Source organism: Terrapene carolina, unplaced genomic scaffold (assembly GCF_002925995.2).
Source record: "Terrapene carolina triunguis isolate 2854851 unplaced genomic scaffold, T_m_triunguis-2.0 Scaffold58, whole genome shotgun sequence".
NCBI lineage: Eukaryota > Metazoa > Chordata > Testudines > Emydidae > Terrapene > Terrapene triunguis.
This window is the reverse complement of record NW_020664409.1, coordinates 55,927,603-55,946,363: the sequence shown is the minus strand read 5'-3', so window position 1 is coordinate 55,946,363 and position 18,761 is coordinate 55,927,603. Positions and strand designations below refer to the sequence as shown.

The following is an 18,761-nucleotide window of genomic DNA, read 5'->3' as shown; positions in this document are numbered from 1 at the left end:
AAGGAAAGGAGAGACTGGGATTGACTGGGCGAGAAGCTCCAGGGAGACTGAGTTGGGGAGCCCAGAGATGGAGGCTAGTACTGGCTGAGCAAGGAGACTGGGATGTAGAGACTGGGTAGGCTAAGGGAAGAAACTGGCACTGGGTTGAGGAGTCAGGGGTAGGGAGACAGATCTAGGACAGGCTGAATGGGACACATGCAGAATGTATAGAGGCAGACAGATTTGTGACCATTAGAGAACACTCCCCCCAGAAGTTGGAATAGAATCCAAGCTCCTAGAGTTTGTGTTTCTCTGCTGTCAGCAAATCTGCGAACACCCTGGCAAACTGGGCATTTGTTATGATAGTCTTTAATTACATGATACATAGGACTCCTGCCTCATTCAGTGCACAGGATGAGCTGTGTTCTAGGGATGAATCAGAGCTGAGTAGTGAAGGAGGCTATTGTCTGTAGGATTCCCGCCTCATTTGCTGCAGAAAGTGGATGGTATTTTGTGAATGAGGCAGGGGAAGAGAGAGAATGCTCTCATGGTTAAAGCAGTTGAATGCTACCCAGGGGATTTGGATCCTATCCCGGCCTCTGCTACAGAGTTCCCATGCGATGCTATGCAAGTCGCTTAAACCAAACTTTTCATAGGCCAGTAATTGTGCGTTCCTCATTTTCTGGATGTCCATCTTGAGACCCCAGGGTCTGATTTGTAGCAATGTTGAATACTCATAGCTGCAACTGAAGGCAAGGGGAACTGTGCTTTGGAAGATATGAAGTATCGCATATTACTTTGTACTCTGAAAAATTAGACCCTAGGCTCCTCAAATTGGGATCTAAAATGTGTAGACATTTCTTACCTTAATCTCTCTCTGTCTGAGTCCCTTCCCACATCTCACAGAAATGTTGTGAAAATAAATTAATGTTTTTGAAGCACTCAGATGAGTTAGCTATGGATAAAAAAGTCCATGAGGAAATTAATAATTCTGTTCTCATAGCACATTTGAATAGTGTTCAGTAACTAAGATATGCAACCACACATTGCACAATGAGGATAGAACAAAATATTGAATAGCTTTTTATACAGTGAGCATCATCCATCTTGTGCATTGAATGAGGCAGGAATCCTGTGGAAAAGTAGTATGTGATCATGTAATTAAAGACTGTATCACAATGCATATGCACAAAGGGGCCTCATCCAGATTGCATGTGCAACCTCAATTCTGACATTTTATAGTTTTGAGTGTTAGGCTTTGCAGCCTTCATGTTTTTAACACAGTTGTTTTGTGAGTGTATATAGTTTTTTTGTGTGTATAGTGTACATATAATCCTTACCTATGATGAAACATTTTGTAAATAGACTTTTATTTTGTTTATATATTTTTCAGGCATGTCTAAAGATTCTAATAGTGGCTCTTCAGTTTCCTTTGTTGCTTTGGAGGCACATAGACTTGTTAGCTATGGATGTAGGTTGTACCCCTCCTACCAAAGAGCTATCAGTTGTCTTTGTCTGCAGAGGAGGTAGAAGACCTTCCTTTGCAGAGCATTAGGACAGAGAAACTTTTTTTTTTTCCTCCTCCAAAATTCATTTTAAACTGCTTTTCTTATCTCACATTGGATATCTAGGTAGTTAATAATTAACTCCACATTCTGATTAACCTTTTGAAAAATTTTCTTTGAGGTGTTGTATGGCTCTGATCTGCTGTTGGGGCAGACCCCAATCTATTCAGGGAACTCAGGGGCAAGAAATGCCTGTCATGCTCCTTATTTAAGATTGGTACTAGTCAGGGTGGATTGATTTAAAGCCACAATGTAAACTATGATTTAAATCACCAAGTGGAAAGTCTCAATTGAAGTTATCGATTTTAATCAACTTTTCCATTTGTACTTCAGTTATTTTCTAAAGAAAGGTGAATTCTCATTGATTGATGTAACCACTAAAACCATGTTGATTTACAGCTAAATACAGCCTTTATGGTAGATGTGGTACATCTTTTTGCTATCTAGGAGGGTATACTATAGCTATACATTTATTTAATTAATTAGATTCGTATTTTCAGATTCTTAATGGTACATGTTTAGTATATTAGAAAATGGTGAATTACATTGCTTATTTACTAGATAATTAACTTTTTGCTCATGATTTGTGTCAAGCTGCTTTAGGAAATTAACTGGAATTTAATTAAACACACAACTGTAAATAAAATTTTAATGTTTCGGACATATAAACTTCTCTTATCAAAGCATGTTTCACTTTCACATGATTTATTAAAGGAACAGAAGGATTAATTGTAGTCCGTGAATTAAACTTACTATTTCAGGTCAGTCTGGGAAAATTTTCAGATATGCCTAATTGAAAGTGACTGGAGCTTAAGTTCATACTCATCTAACTCTCTTGAAAATGAAACAACAGTCTTCTAAGTTACTTAGGCTGTCCTTCAAACTTTTAAAACTAGTAGATATCCTCTTCCTCCTTGTTTTTATTCGTAGCCTGGAAGAGAGAGATGTTTTCCTATCTTTTCACCTCCCAATCGATTTCTCAACCTTGAATGAATCAGTCCAAATGAAGAAAATATTCTAAGAGGCTACTGCTGCAAAAAGCTGGATTAATACGTCAACAAACTCTGGTTCCAGGTGCTTAGCTAGTGACTTCAGTGGTGTGACTCTCTTTAAAACATCATTGGCAAACGTACTGCTTGAATTTTATTTAAGCCCTGAAATTTATTATGGTTGACATGTCTGATAGGTGATTATTAGATGCCCAAGTCATAGTAGAAGCATCTTCTTCATCCATTAAGGATCAACCCTGGCACTTTGGGTTGAGAATATTGGCAAGAAAATGAGGTGGAGTAAGCGTTTGATCCATCCACTTCTTTACTGCCTGCAATTTAACTTTGTTGTTGGGTATTTCTTTCTTCAGTGTCTCTGGAAGTTCCTTATGAATTTCAACAGCGTCAGCAATATTGCAGCAATCTTTCTGCAGTTTGTTCAAGGCTATGGAAATAGGTTTCCTATATTCACCATATTTTCTGTATTTCTCTTTAGTCCAGTGTTGACTACTTATATAATTTGCTAGCATAGTAAGACATGGTAAGCAGTCCATTGCTTATTTTTGCAGCATTCTTTACTAACCATTTGATGCAGATTGTTCAAACGTGTCCACATCATCATCTTAAGTCATTCCTTTCTGAGGAACATTTTTCATAATGTTGTTTCATTCTGACTACCAGGCCTTGTATCTTTGTTGCACTGTTTACATTTGGCAGGAGTTCCTTTTTTACCCAGAGGTACAGGAATTTCTTGAAATATTCCCAGATAGGGTCTTTTTTTATGATTTGAAGCTATGACATTTTTTTCTCCAGTTTCTAGGTGTTGAAATCAACACTAGAGGCTTCACTCTGGAAAATGTTGTCCCTTCTTCCCACAGTGTCCTGCTTTGACACCAGTGTTGCTCCTGTCTGGTTGCACATTCTGCTCCTTCTCCCTTGTTACACAATTCCCTGCCGCACCTCTACCCCCAGAAAAACAAAAGACCAAATAACAGTCCGAGACTTCTGCTTGTGTAACCCACGTTAGACTGCACTGCAGTATTTTATTTGTTTAGAGACTGAGAGGGAGGCTGTTGAGAAACTAATGGATTTCTGTTTATATCTCTCTCTGGACATATGCAAGGAGACAGCAAGGCCATTATTTCACGTGCCCAAAACCATCCAGAAGTAAAGGCTGGTAGATCAGTGTTTTTCCATGAGCTAGAGTGCAAGTTTCCGTGCTTGGCGGAGTCATAATATTCATAATATTATGGAGCCAATCAGAACTCAAGCAGGAAGAAGCTATAAAATAGGAGCATGAGATACCCAGATGGGTTCAGTGGATATCCTAATGAGATGAACAATGTTGTCTCCTGGAGTCAGAGGCTGGGTCCCAATATCTATGATGAATTTGCCAGTCCTTTGCATCCAGTAGCACAGCCCATGGGTCTCCCATAGAATCGAGCCCTTAATACAGCATATAACCTATTATACCATTATTTATAAAGTTTGACCTCAAAAATTAGATGGTTTCCCCCTGATTCTTTCCTTATATAAAAAAGCAACCTTTAACTCAAAGCTTTTGATAGAGGCTCATGGATTCAGCATATTTATTTTTTATTTAAAGAGATTATAGTAAATTTAGGCCTTAAAACACTTTCTATTACATTCAGATTTAATTTTAAACAGGTTTAGTAAAAAAAAAAATTTTAATAGAAAAATAAAAAAAATCCGGTTTAAATAAAAAAATACTTAATGTTTTCAAAAAAAACATTGTTTTTATCCACCCTGCTACAAATGGAGGACGAGTACCAAACACTACCCAGGATCAATGCCGCAAGCCAGGACAAGCTACATTGTGTGTAACAAACATTTCCTAGGCCCCTTTTTAAACTGGTTGCCAGGTCTGCCTCAGCTGTTTTTTGTGTGTAACCACAACCCTCATGGTGGACTCCAAAGCAGGAGCAAGGCTTTTTTGTTGCTTCAGACAGCTTCGTCTGCTCATGAAGCTAACTGTGAACTCAGCAGAGGTGGTCTCCTGGGTCTGTGAAACCCTTCTGACTGCTAGGTCTGACTCAGATGTTCATTTGAGTAAACAGCTCTACTTTGCAGGGGATCTGCCCGCTCTTTCCAAGCATCAGCAGTAGTTGAGCTTACCTGAAGATTCTGTGTTCAGAGACAAGTGGAACATTATGGTTATGCAGCTCCTTTTCAAGGGGCTTCCTAAGCTTCAAGCAATAGCAGTGACTTCTTTCATCAGGCTGTGCTGGGGCAGGTCCTTAATGTTTCTTTGAGATCCTATCCATGTGGCTTACATATTGAACTCCCACCGAACAGGGTTTCCCTGTACTGTTCAACATGACCCCCCCCCCCCCATAAGCTACCCAATCCATCGAATTTTTCAGAACTTGGCCTTAGAGTGGCATGATAGTGAATCCCTGGGTTCTCCTGGGCTAGATCCACAGAGTGTGCTAACACCCTACAGCATGAATAGTGTGTACCGCCCTCAGAGCCCTACCAGAGGTGGGCAAAGGAGATCTGACATCTTCCTTCTAAGAGAAAACGGCCTGCATGGGAATTTCAAATGAGCTCAGAGCGTGGAGGAATCTCTGAGGAGGTAGCCTCTAAGAAAACAATATCAGGGAAAACTGCATCTCTTGCCGATTTTATAAAAATCCAAATGCTGAATTGAAAAAGATTTGAATCTAGCTCCCCTCCCCTCCTTTTTTTTTTTTTTTTTCAATGGTGGAGACTAAGAACTAAGGGAAACTTGGGGTGGTGTCAACCATGCTTTGTTCAAGAAAGATATCCACTAATACAGTTCACTTCTTAAACTGGTGAAGAGTCAAATATATTCAGAGGTAACCTGTATAACTGGAGCCCCTGCTGTGTTTTAAAATAAGATATCAAAGTATTGGCTCTGTTCTCTATCCGGGAAACATAAAGTAAAAAGAAAATATATTCTTGCCTGACTATTAAGGAATTCCTTAAAGCAGCTACTCGAACAACTCCACAACAAATGTGTACTGCCCTGCTCTGGTACTTTAATTTAGTTTTGGAAGTGCTTCCTAAATATCAATTCGAACCATTTCAAGAAATGTATCTGTTTCCTTGTAGTTCTGCTCTTTTCTTCAGGCTAAGATAGTTGTGAGGACAAATTCTGTTTTCATCTGCAAAAATGAATAGTCTTTCACAGAACTTGGGAAGTTGTGATCACTTGCTTTTTGCCCCTCCCCAAATCACCTTAAGGAGAAGATGTAGTCCAAATTGTCAGAGATATATGCACGCACCAAAAGGTTTAGAAAATCGTCCTTACTTGTCCTGTGCCATCCAGCAGTCAGAGACAACAAGACCTCTAAGTCTTCTAGAAGTTTAAAGTGAAAATATCTCCCATCAAAAACCAAAATTGGCATAGACATTTCTTACTCTTTATGAAGAGATATGCAGTAGAACTGGCTGGTCTTAATGTTCCACTTTCACTAAATATTAGATATAAGTATTAGTGGACAGCTCCTTCAAAAGAAGGTGATACATGAAATAATAGTTCAAAAATTGCAGTTTTTATAAGAAATTGTATATAATTATTGTAATCAGTTCAAAGGTCCTTCAAGTGGATACTACTGTAAGAATCCCACTCTTATAGTCTGTGGACCTGCCAGAGGAAGAGAATATAATCATTTTTGTTCTCATCTGCATATTTTGTTAGATCGAGAAAGTCTACAGATCTGGCTCACCTTTCAAATGCTTACATTGCCAAAAGGATATGAGGGATCTTATAGGATGATGTTCTAATCATTAGTCTCCATGCTTTGCAAGAAGCAGTGTTGTCTGAGTTACGATTTACTCTGTAGTAGCAAGTTGTGATCTAGATAATTCTAAGGAGTATTTCACAGCTCTGAAAGTTCTGTTGTGCAGACTTTTCAGTGGGAGGGACTATACCTGAGTAACACCGACAGACCCCGGTCGTCAGCGGGCAGGATCGAACCTAGGACTACTGGAGCTAACTGCATGACTAAAAGCCATATGGCTTAGCTAAGGCTGTAGAGCAGACTCATTAATCTCTAAGTGGTCTCAGTGCCACTAGAGGGGACCGAACACCACACCCAGGAGGTGTGTGGGTTACACCTGCATTCAGAGAAAACAAGTTTGCCTGCCTCCAAATCAGCAAGAGCAACTGAAGATCCACTGTTGGAATCAATGGGACCTGTCTGATCTAAAAAAAGGAATCTTTCAGGTAGAACCAAAGTTTATATTCATACTGAGAATATTTATTGGGTTATAACAGATTTGTCTTTGCTTATTGCAAGTTACAATCCTCTTGCATTTTTTTCTGATAGTTTCAGTTAATAAAAATCAGTTTTCAATATATCATTTCCCTTCTTGAGGTTAAGAACAAGTGGAAAAAAATTGAGGGAAAAACTAGTATTGTGATGGAAGGCTTTCTTAAGTGTAGATACTTGTTACATTCTAATGATAAGACTATTCTGTTTAGTCCCCCTCATGGAGAAGCAAAGCCTGGTTCAAGCACACTTCCACCAGTGAAATCAAAGACAAGCTTTATTGAAGCCGACAAGTACTTCTTACCATTCGAATTGGCATGCCAGTCTAAGTGCCCCAGGATTGTTAGTACATCCCTGGATTGTTTACAGGTCTGTATACAATTGGGCTTTATTAACTGTCTGAAAGAAAGTCTTGTTTGGTTTGAAGGGAAGAGGATGGATAAATGTAACTAAGGAAGAATGTCTTTTTCAGCTACTGTATGGGACATACTAACCAAAATGTATATGATTTTTTTCAGACAACTGTAGACTAGTTTTGAAGAGCAAAGGAAGAAAATGTATCTAGCTATATATATACTTTATATTAACTACAACTAGTTAATTGTATACTAATTTATATATAATGTAACTTGTCCCAAACCTCAATCTTTTGTATTAATGTGCATGTATAGAAAACAACTCTCTGAAAGGCTAAATGTCTGCTACCAGAACAGGTATATTACTGTAAAACTTTTTATATTCTTCATAATTGCAGTAAAATAGTCAAAGTTTACAAATACTCTAGTTTGAGCCCATAACATGTTTCCCATGTAAAGCAGATTAATCTTTCCATCCTGGTCCTGTAATATTGTTCTGAAAAAAAGCTTAAGATGTCTACCAAAAATTCTGTCCGTCTTCTCCTAGGTGGCCTGAGAACAATGAACCCAGTGCATATATTTGTATTCATAGGCACATGCGTACCTGGCATACAGTCTCACTATGCTGCCTGTCTACTCTCTCTATTGTGAGTAGGGAGGTTATTGAGACTTACAAGTAGTCTCATGGCTGGAATGCTCAGAGAACAGAATTCTGTTTTTTTAGAATACTCTTCCTTTTCACAAGATTTGAAGCACACATGCAAAGACAAGTGAATACTTGCAAACCAAAACACACCTAGTGGTTCCAATTTTATTTGCCAGCCTTGAAAGTCATCCTGTAAACTTGCTTTCTGTTAAGTGTATTATGACATCGCATAGTACAGATGTAATAGGTAAAAATGTAATGTGAATATCTGTATAATTTTTGAGTCAGTCTCAGAATCCAGTTAAAATTGTTGACAGTTTTTATTTTGAGTAAATGTTTACAGACTGTAAATTGTAGTGTTTTAGGTAAGCTAAATTGATAAACTTCATACTGAGTGATGTTGCAGTTGTTGGATAAGAACATGAATGCTCTTGAAGGATTTTCTACAAATGCTTGAAATGTACTGTGATTTGGGATACACTGCACTGTTCTAATTATCCTGACTTCATTTGTGTCATAAATGTGAATCTACATATTCGATTGCAAGGTTGGATTTATTTAGCATTTCCCTTTCTTTTTTCCTTCAGAAACTTATAGCATATGGGCACTTGACTGGAAATGCTCCAGACAGTACAGCTCCAGGCAAAAAATTAATCGATAGAATTATTGAGACAATATGTGGCTGTTTTCAAGGTCCTCAAACAGACGAAGGGGTTCAGCTACAAATAATAAAGGTAATTGCTGACCAAATGCGGTTTCAAATGATTATAGTAATGACAGCAAGAAAATGTGCATGTCCTTGAGAGTTCAAAGCATAGTATTTATTTGGAAACACAATTAGTTTTTATTTTATTGCTTTCTTCATCTCCCACACCAGCCCTGTTTCATAAGGTGTTTCTTTCCATTCTTAGCATACTGTTAGTACATGTCTGTTATCCTTTTTCTCTCACTGCATATGGAGTCATGATTATGACATGAAGCCTTGTCTACAGATGACTGGATGGAATTTAATTCACAGTCCATCAACAGAGCTCTAGTTGGATGAAGGAATTGCTGTAGGTGGGGGACTTTAAGCAGCTGATGAGGTTGATCAGTGGGCCACATGACTGAGGGGACATCAACTTTCTAAAAGGAGGATTCTCACTAGCCATTTTAGAGAGAGAGAAGGAGAAGAGACCAGAAGCCAAAAAGAAGGGTATGCAGGAGGAGAAGATGGGAAGGTCTTGGACATCCCAGACAACTTGACATAAGCCCAAAGAACATTTCCAGTGGGGTGAGGAAATTGAGACAGGGAAGGGCATGTAGGTGTTTCATTGTTTTGTCTGGATCTGTATTTTTCATGTGCTGTCAAAAACAGAGGTTCCCCAACTTTGGGGTGTGTTCCCCAACAAGGTTATCAAAGGGTCCAAAGACAGTCACAATGAAGGGCTGGGGTCACAAGGGGTCTGTGTGGGTGGTCTCAGTGGACAGTCTTAGCTGCCTGGAACAGATTCCCTACCTGCCTTGCTCCCCCACAATGTCACCAACTGGCAGTTACCTTCCTCTAGGGAGAGACTGGTGGGAAGTCTGTGAGCAGGGAGTGGAAGGCTGTACCTCAGGATGCTCATACCCCTGCTGGACAGAGCTCCCTCCTCAGTGTAGCCTTGGGGCTCAGAGCCCTGTCTGCTTCCCCTGCCAAACAGAGCCTGTGCAGGGGAAGCAGATGGAGTGGTGCTGAAGGGACATCGTCAGGAGGGGGCTCTGTCCTGAAGGGGTGCCAATACTCACAGGGTGCATCCTTCTGCTTCCCTTTTTAACTCTCTGGCCCTTCAGCGCAGCCCCATTTGCTTCTACTGCATGAGAGAGGAGTGAGATGGGCAGGGAGCTGGGTCCTGGCAGCTGCCCGACTACTATAGGTAGTGGAAGGCTTCCTGAACTGCCATATGATGAGTACCCAGTCCCTGTGGATACAGGGCACCCCTTCCCCTTGGCCCCCATGGATACAAGGAACACCTGCCTTCGACCCCTTAAAAAGAGGGGGGCACACATGGGACATGAATCTCCAAAGGGGGAAGTTTGGGAACCTCTGGTCTAAAGCAAAGAGTAATTTTATAATCCCCTTTACAAAGTCTCTGTGTTATGTGCTTCAACTATCAGGTGTTCCTGGAGAGGCAATCTATAAATCAAAGTATCTGCAAGGTTGTAGCTTTGGGAAAGGTTATGTTAAACAACTGGAGCGTTCATCAGGGAGAGATTAAGTAGGAGCATTAGAGTTAGTGATGTGTTTCACTGTGCCAGCTTTGTGATTATGTCGTTGACTTGTGCATTCAGGAAGTCCAGTGTTTTATTCCCAATGTTGTTGTAAACTCTGCATGTATTTTGCATAAAATGGGTTGCCAAAGAGCTTTTCTCATCACTTCAATAGTCATCCAAGGAGCGCCATTGACAGTGATGCTGGAGGAGAGCATCTATGCTGCCATGACAATAATCTGTCAGTGATGAAGAAAAGTAGTGAAGGGCATGCTAAAGAATAATGAATGGATTATATGTGAGCTACCTAATAGATATTTCTCATACATAGGCATCCACTGGTGTAGACACTGCTCTCAGGGTTAGACCTGCTTATTTTGCCGCAAAGGTCACTTGTTTCCCATTCACTCTCTGTATCTCCCAACTTCCTTCTTTGAGTTCAAACTTCCCTATTAGACTGTTGCAGCACTGCAATCTGACTTGAGTTTGCTCTGCTGTTGTCTAGAGAGCAGTTTTAAGTTTACTGCTCTCTGTAACTGACCACTTAGAGTGTGATAATTTCCTGTCTGTGCAAATAATTAATTTTCCACTAATTGGAACCTGTTGACCTTCTTTTTATGGTAGCGTGAAGGTCCTCTGCTCTGAATCTGTTTTCCTTTTGGCTCCCTCGGCATGTGTGTATCAGTTGCCTTGTCTTCAGCCTCACTCTACTAGGGCTAGGTAGCATTCATGGCTTGCCTCTGTAATGTTTTCATCTTTGAAATCTGAAGTTCTATTCACACTTTTATGTAATTTTCCATATGTAATATCTATTATCCATAACAAAAAAAGTTGAACTGTATCAATGTCTGTAGAAGAAAATTGGAGTGGTAAGAAAGATGGCCCCATAAGCAGATGTCCATGCTTTTCTCTTTTCTCTTTTGGGTGGATCTGATATTTGTGTGCTGAGTGTCTTTGGCTCTTTCATAGCCACAAATTCCCATAGCCTCATCTGTTAGTGCATGGCTAGGAGAATTTCCTTTGACTTTTCAAGAGATCTTTCTGTTATCAGTGATAAGCTGAAAGGTTAAAATGAAACAACTTCCTAGTTTGAGTGAATAAAGCATCTAAGCATCTATTGGGTGATAAGACTGCTAAATCTGCTACATATGCAATGACCTCTGTGCAAGCCTGTGGTCTTCATGGTTAGTGTCTGAAGGAGGAGAAAGGCAGAAGCAAATATTTACTGTCAATGTATGTTAATTTTTGAGACTGATTCAAAGTAAAATACTCTTCATGGTTTCATTCATAATAGAGTGAAAATAAAACAGAGCGGTTCATATTAGTTTTTAATAGAAAAATAATTTTGAGAGCTAGAAAAAATATGGAATGGTTGGGAAAAACTGAAGGGACAGCAATAAAACTTCAGCACAATGCTTTTCACTGTCATTTTGAGACACTGAATTCAGTGCTAGGAGAGGGTGGAGTGCCACCTACTCAGTTGCTCATTTGCCACATCACTTAAGGACTTATCTATATGCACACTTAGGCCTGGTCTACACTAGGCTTTAATGTCGAATTTAGCGCCGTTACATCGAATTAACCCTGCACCCGTCCACACCACGAAGCTATTTAGTTCGACATAGAGCTCGGATGCTCTGACCAGCCACACAGGAAAAGCCCCGGGAAAATTTGAATTCCTTTTCCTGTCTGGGCAGTTTGAATTTCATTTCCTGTTTGGACATCGTGGCGAGCTCAGCAGCACTGGCAATGATGCAGAGCTCTCCAGCAGAGGTGACCGTGCAATCCCAGAATAGAAAGAGGGCCCCAGCATGGACTGATCGGGAAGTCTTGGATCTCATCGCTGTGTGGGGCGATGAGTCCGTGCTTTCAGAGCTGCGCTCCAAAAGAAGGAATGCTAAGATCTACGAGAAGATCTCTAAAGCCATGGCAGAGAGAGGATACAGCCGGGATGCAACGCAGTGCCGCGTGAAAATCAAGGAGCTGAGACAAGGCTACCAAAAAACCAAAGAGGCAAACGGACGATCCGGATCCCAGCCCCACACATCCCGTTTCTACGAGGCACTGCATTCCATCCTAGGTGCGGCCGCCACCACTGACCGTGGACTCTGAGGATGGGATATTGTCCGCGGCCGGTTCCTCGTCGGACATGTTAGCGGACGGGGAAGATGAAGAAGGAGATGAGGAGGACGAGGCAGTCGACAGCGCTGGCACCGCTGATTTCCCCGACAGCCAGGAGCTCTTCATCACCCTTACCGAGATCCCCTACCAACCGTCCCCAGCCGTTAGCCCGGACACAGAATCAGGGGAAGGATCAAGCAGTAAGTGCTCTAAACATGTAAACATTTATTTTTAACAGAACGGGAATATTTATAATATTAACAATGGGTTTTTCCTAAAGTGCTTTAAACATGTAAACAATTATCTGCAACAAAACTGGAATATTTACAATAGTAACAAAGGGTTTCTCATGATTTGTCTGCCTTAGGCTCTTCACTATTTAGTCCCAAGTATTTAAAAAAATTTTTACAATGTCCGGTAATTGATGATTCTGCAGCCCAAGACGCTCCACTCTTTAGTCCCAGTGCACCTACGCGAAAATCCGGTCAATATGGCCGGGGATAGACGCGAAATCCTCATAGGAGAACTCCTCGTAGGTCTCATGGAGGTACATTTCCAGCCTGTTCATCAGGTTCCTGGGTAGGGCGATCTTATTGGGCCCTCCGTGGTAGACACGTTTCCCCGCCACGACACAATCAAGTATTCAGGGATCATCGCACGGCAGAGCATGGCAGCATACGGCCCTGGTTTTTGCATGCTTTCCCTAAGCATGCGTTCCTTCTCGCTGTCCGAGATCCTCATGAGAGTGATGTCGCTCATGATGCTCTGCTTTGAATTAGGGAGGGGAATGTTAGTATTGGGACTGCTTTACAGCCACGCGGTGGAGGGAGAGGGGCAGCATACAGGGATCTTTCCCTGGGACAGCCGCGAGGGGGTGGGACAGGGGCAGAGTTCATGCTGTCCTGATTGCTGGCAGCAGAGACTGGCATTGCTTTCAATGTGAAAGGAGGCCAGTGCTACTATTACAGTTTTAAGCAGCCACAAGTCTTCGGCTTACCATGATTGCCCGATACAGAAGTTCAGGTGTCCTGCCCCGCTTCTCAGATAACTGCAAGACCACTGCAAGACCCCAGGCACTGAAGGCGAGGGCCGAAAATTCGACCTTGTCCTGAGTGCGCATGTGAGAGGTGCAGTGCATGGTCTTGTTCACAGAGAAAGACTAGGTTCTTTGTACACAACTTCATTTATCTGTCTCAGGAATTCACTCCCTTTTTCCCATTCCCACAGACACATCTGCGACTGTCTCCCAACCCAGCCTGTCAGCACACTCCCAGAGGCTAGCGCAGATTAGGCGGAGGAAGAAGAAGACGCGGGAGGACATGTTCTCAGAACTAGTGGGCTGCTCCCGAGCCCAGGCAGCCCAGCAGACACAGTGGAGGGAGAACTTGTCACAAATGCACCGAGCAGTCATGGAACGGGAGGAGAGGTGGCGTCAGGAGGACCAGCAGGCTACTGAAAAGCTGCTTGGACTAATGAGGGAGCAAACGGACACGCTCCGGCGCCTTGTGGATGTTCTGCAAGACCGGAGGCAGGAGGACAGAGCCCCGCTGCAGTCTATCTCAAACCGCCCTCCCCCGCCACCAAGTCCCACACCCCCCTCACCCAAAGTACAAAGAAGGAGGGGCGGCAAGGGCCGTTAAAACTTTCAGTCAACCCCTGCAGACTGTTCTAGCACTAGAAGGCTCTCATTCCCCAAAATTTGAAAAGTCCTTTCCTACCCACCTCACAGAAGCCCCCGTGCAAGTTTCACCTCCCACGTTTCATGTGTGGTTCATAATAAAATATTCGTTTCTGTTAATTACTGTTTCCATGATTTTCTTTTGGAGGAGAGTCTGTCTGAAGGGGGGGAAGGGGCTTGGTAATTGGACAGGACAGTCACCTTTAGCAGGGTACAGAGGCGGGGTCAGGTCCAGCATCAGGACACATACACAGTGCAGTCACTAGTTACCCTGGTCAGTCTGGGAGGTGGTTTTCATGTTCTGTGGGGGGTTGGGGGTTGCTCTGTGACTTTGTGGCGGGGGAGGGCAGTTACAGATCTTATGCAGCGGTCCTTATCCTGGATCACAGAGCCACGCAGCAGGGGATCTGTAACCCTCCTCCCCCTGCCAGAAAGTCACATAGCCGACACATACACGCAGTTCCGCCCAGGAGTGCTGGCAGGCTCCGTTGAAACAACCAGTCCACCACTGCGGAGCCTGTCATTCCTGGAGTTTAGAAGCATCATTTGCATCAGAACACTAAACCCGCCCCCCGCCACAGTCTGCGTCCCCGGTTTAAAACATTCCCGCGAAAACAGTAATAAAGACAACGGTGTTCATTAACTAAATAGAACTGATTTTATTTTTTGGGAAGGGGGTGAAGGGGGTATGTAACTGGAGAGGATAGTCAACATGAACTGGGTAAAGAAACGGGGGCAGGTTCAGCTTCTGTGTCCACAAACATAACAGTCAACGGTTACCCTGCTCAGTCTGGAACCTTGCTTTCAAAGCCTCCCGTATGCACAGCGCGTCCCGCTGGGATCTTCTAATCGCCCGGCTGTCTGGCTGGGCGTAATCAGCAGCCAGGCTATTTGCCTCAACCTCCCACCCTGCCATAAAGGTCTCCCCCTTGCTCTCACAGAGATTGTGGAGCACACAGCAAGCTGCTATAACAATGGGGATATTGGTTTCGCTGAGATCACAGCGAGTCAGTAAGCTTCTCCATCTCCCTTTGAGACGGCCAAAAGCACACTCCACCACCATTCTGCACTTGCTCAGCCGGTAGTTGAAGAGTTCTTTTTCTGTGTCCAGGGCGCCAGTATAGGGCTTCATGAGCCAGGGCATTAGCGGGTAGGCTGGGTCCCCAAGGATCACTGTAGGCATCTCCACATCCTCAAGAGTTATTTTGTGGTCCAGGAAGTAAATACCTTCCTGCAGCCGTCTAAACAGACCAGAGTTCCTGAACACACGAGCATCATGAACCTTGCCCGGACATCCGACGTTGATGTTGGTAAAACGTCCCCTATGGTCCACCAGTGCTTGCAGCACCATTGAAAAGTAGCCCTTTCGGTTAATGTACTGGCTGGCCTGGTGGTCCGGTCCCAGGATAGGGATGTGAGTCCCATCTATAGCCCCACCGCAGTTTGGGAATCCCATCGCAGCGAAGCCATCTATGATGACCTGCGCGTTTCCCAGGGTGACTACCTTTGAGAGCAGTACCTTAACGATTGCGTTGGCTACTTGCATCACAACAACCCCCACGGTAGATTTGCCCACACCAAAGTGGTTCGCGACTGACCGGTAGCTGTCCGGCGTTGCAAGCTTCCAGAGGGCTATGGCCACTCGCTTCTGGACAGTCAGGGCTGCTCGCATCCGGGTGTCACTGCGCTTCAGGGCAGGGGACAGCAACTCACAAAGTTCGAGGAAAGTCCCCTTCCGCATGCGAAAGTTTCGCAGCCACTGGGATTCATCCCAGACCTGCAGCACTATGCGGTCCCACCAGTCCGTGCTTGTTTCCCGGGCCCAGAATCGCCGTTCCACAATATCCACATGACCCATTGCCACCGTGATGTCCTGGGCGCTGGGGCTTGTGGTTTCTGACAGCTCTGTGCTACTCTCCGACTTCAGGCCCTCACGGCGGTGCCGTAGCCTCCTCGCCTGATTTCTCTGCATCTGCCTCAGGGAAAGGTGTATGATAAGCTGCGAGGCGTTGAGAACGGCCACAACTGCAGCGATGGTCGCAGCGTGATCCATGATCGCAGTGCTGTGGCGTCCGCGCTGTCACTGACCAGAAAAGTGCGCGAACCGATTTCCCGCCGGTGCTTTCAGGGAGGGAGGGAGGGCGTTAGTGACGGACGGATGACGACAGTTACCCAAAAGCACCCTCGACACATTTTTTTACCCAGAAGGCATTGGCGGCTCGACCTATAATTCCAATGGGCAGCGGGGACTGCGGGAACTGTGCGATAGCTGCCCACAGTGCACCGCTTCCAATGTCGACGCTTGCCCCGTCAGTGTGGACTCACAAAGTCGAATTACTGTCCTTAGTGTGGACAAACACGTTCGACTTTGCAATATCGATTCCACATATTCGATTTAAGTGAAATCGAGCTACCCTCGTAGTGTAGACATACCCTTAGTTTGTGACAAGTGGGGTGTAAATGTACCCACCTCCAGTCTACTGCATACTACATGTCTGTGTGGACCTTGCTGCTGTACACTAAATGTTCCATAATTCTCTTTGATCTATCCCTCTTTGAAATGGGGTAGATCAAAGTGCTACATGGAAGTTTTAGTGTATGGCAGCAGAATGCACTGATACACTTAATGTACAGCAGACAAGTGCAGGGTATGTTTACATTCTAGCTAGCTTGCTGAAAGCTAACTGTTTGTGTAGACAAGCCATTAGTGGCCTGATTTTCAAAAGTATTGAGCACCCAGCAGCTTCAATTGACTTGAAAAGAAACTGCTGGGTGCTCAGTTCTTTTGAATATTACAGTACTTAATTAAATGTCTAAACATAGCATTAGATACTTTTTTGAAAACCTTGAATATGGTTTTCCTTCCAAGTTAGTGACTGGCTGACGCTGCTTAGTTTGTGGTATCTGATATCACAGTTTAGGGGGAGATGACTTTTCATAGTGGGTATAGTTTTGAGAGTTGGGGATGTGGAAGGCCCCCTGTTAAAAACTAAGTAGATGTATTTTGTGTGTGTTATATTGAGGGCTTTAATACAATACATATAATTTAATTTCACAACTGAAAATTAGATATCAGAATCAAACTAGGATTTTAAATCCATTTTACAAGAGAAACTGGTACATACCCAGGGGCATTACAGCCAGTTATCTGAAAAGAACAATCCTTCACATCTATGAGGGGAGACTGAGGCTAGGAAACTTGATGAACTGGTTAGGTTCACTTGTGAAGACAATAGGACAGCTTGCTGATTATTGAAAAGTTACTCAAATTAGAAAAAAATGTAACATTCAGAATTGAATCAAGAAAGAGGTCTGCTCTGTAGATGACTAATTATGCTTCATTCTGAATTCTGGTGACAGAACCCAGGATATGGTGTCTGTGATTACATCCTTTTTTCTGAATAAAAGAACATTGAGGATAAATGCTTTGTTTCATTATTGCAATGTACTTCTACATTTAAAGAAGTGGAGCTCTTCAAAAACTGAATATCTAACTTCAGTTAGCTTCCTTTTTACCATTTCTAGATTTTTCTGTTTTCCCATTTGCCCTAAGGATAATGTGGCTTGGAAGACATGATTGTAAGCATAAAATGCAATAATAAAGTAAAATATGCCATCAATCTGATGATCAACAAAATGTTATCAATACACTTCTTTATGTATGGGTTAAATTCTTGTTCTTGTGACCTTAAGTTTCTTCCGCTAATTGTCTTCTCTAAAGATAAATGTGCCGATTAGCTAACAGAATCTTTACTCAAGATTCATTCTATGCTTTCTACATTGTGCTGTAAAGAGAGAACCTCTTAGTTGTTCTCACAGTAAACCAGATTGCGTTCCCAAGACCAGTGTGCTAGAAATAATGGTTAGGACTACTTATGTCTTATGTCTTGCCTTTCTGTGGCAGAAAATACCCCCAAACAATTAAACAATGGGAATATAACACTTCTCATAGAGGAAAAGACCTCTTCTGCTGGCCAAATGAAGACTACAAAATCTGGCATTAACCCAACAATGTTGGGGTGTTTTGTATAGTCAGGCTTCACTGAGAAGAAAGCCTCGCCCTGTAAAGATTCAGTCCAAGATTTTGAACCACCCTCAACTCTTTTTTTTTTTTTTTTTTTAAGACCATTAAGCCAAATCTACTAAGCACAAACAGATCTTTTTATGTTATTAAACTAAAGGTTGGAAATTGCCATTGTAACACTTCTATGTGCATTTTTGTATCTTGTTTTTCCTGTCCCTGTTTGTTTCATTGTAACGTAAGCATTATATCCTTTTGTGGATCATTCAGTATAAAAAGAGAATGCAAGTTCTACAAACGTAGAACCAAATATTTAGTTCTAGAACGTTAATTTTTCACTTGGATTAAAACTGGTTCAGTGGTAAACATGCAGTTTACTTGCTAAATCTAAAATCGCTCCAAGAATTTTGTAGAACTGTTACATTTGGTACTATGTAATTATATATAAAGAAATGCCTAAAAGTAAAGGAAAATGATACGGAGTTCGTAACTGAATGTGAGAATCTGAAACATAAGAATTGATACCTGAAGATTCCCCTACCTGTCTCCAACATATCTCAGAAAATCTGAAGAAGTCTCTATAAGAGATGCTCTCCTGCTGATCCCAGCAGAGTTGAGTGTAAGAGTTGCTGTCAATCAACCTGACTGTTTTACTGCCTCTCCTCTGGCCTGTTACTCTGGTGATTTTCACATTTGAAGCTAAGGAGCAGCGTGGTGTATCCAACTAATGTGTGTATCCTGAGGCGATGGGCCCAGGGAAGAAAGTTTTGAGACTCCGGATGTGATCCTGGTTAAAACCTACATAGCCTACCTGGACCTGTTTGATCATCCCTCTCACAGGCTGAGAGGAGTTGTGTGTTCTGCATCTGAAACCAGAAGATTATAAAGAAAAATTGATGTATACAGGTTTAACTATAA

At 42.6% G+C, this 18,761-nt stretch overlaps 1 protein-coding gene across 1 annotated transcript in view; it reads left to right on the top strand.

Annotated features, from left to right (window-relative positions):
- ARFGEF1 (ADP ribosylation factor guanine nucleotide exchange factor 1) overlaps positions 1–18,761 on the top strand; it is a 177,963-nt gene that overhangs the window by 67,685 nt on the left and 91,517 nt on the right. The window contains exons 3-4 of the mRNA XM_029913311.1: positions 6,991–7,161; positions 8,382–8,528. Of these exons, the coding sequence (XP_029769171.1) occupies positions 6,991–7,161; positions 8,382–8,528 (318 nt within the window). The remainder of the gene's footprint in view (positions 1–6,990; positions 7,162–8,381; positions 8,529–18,761) is intronic.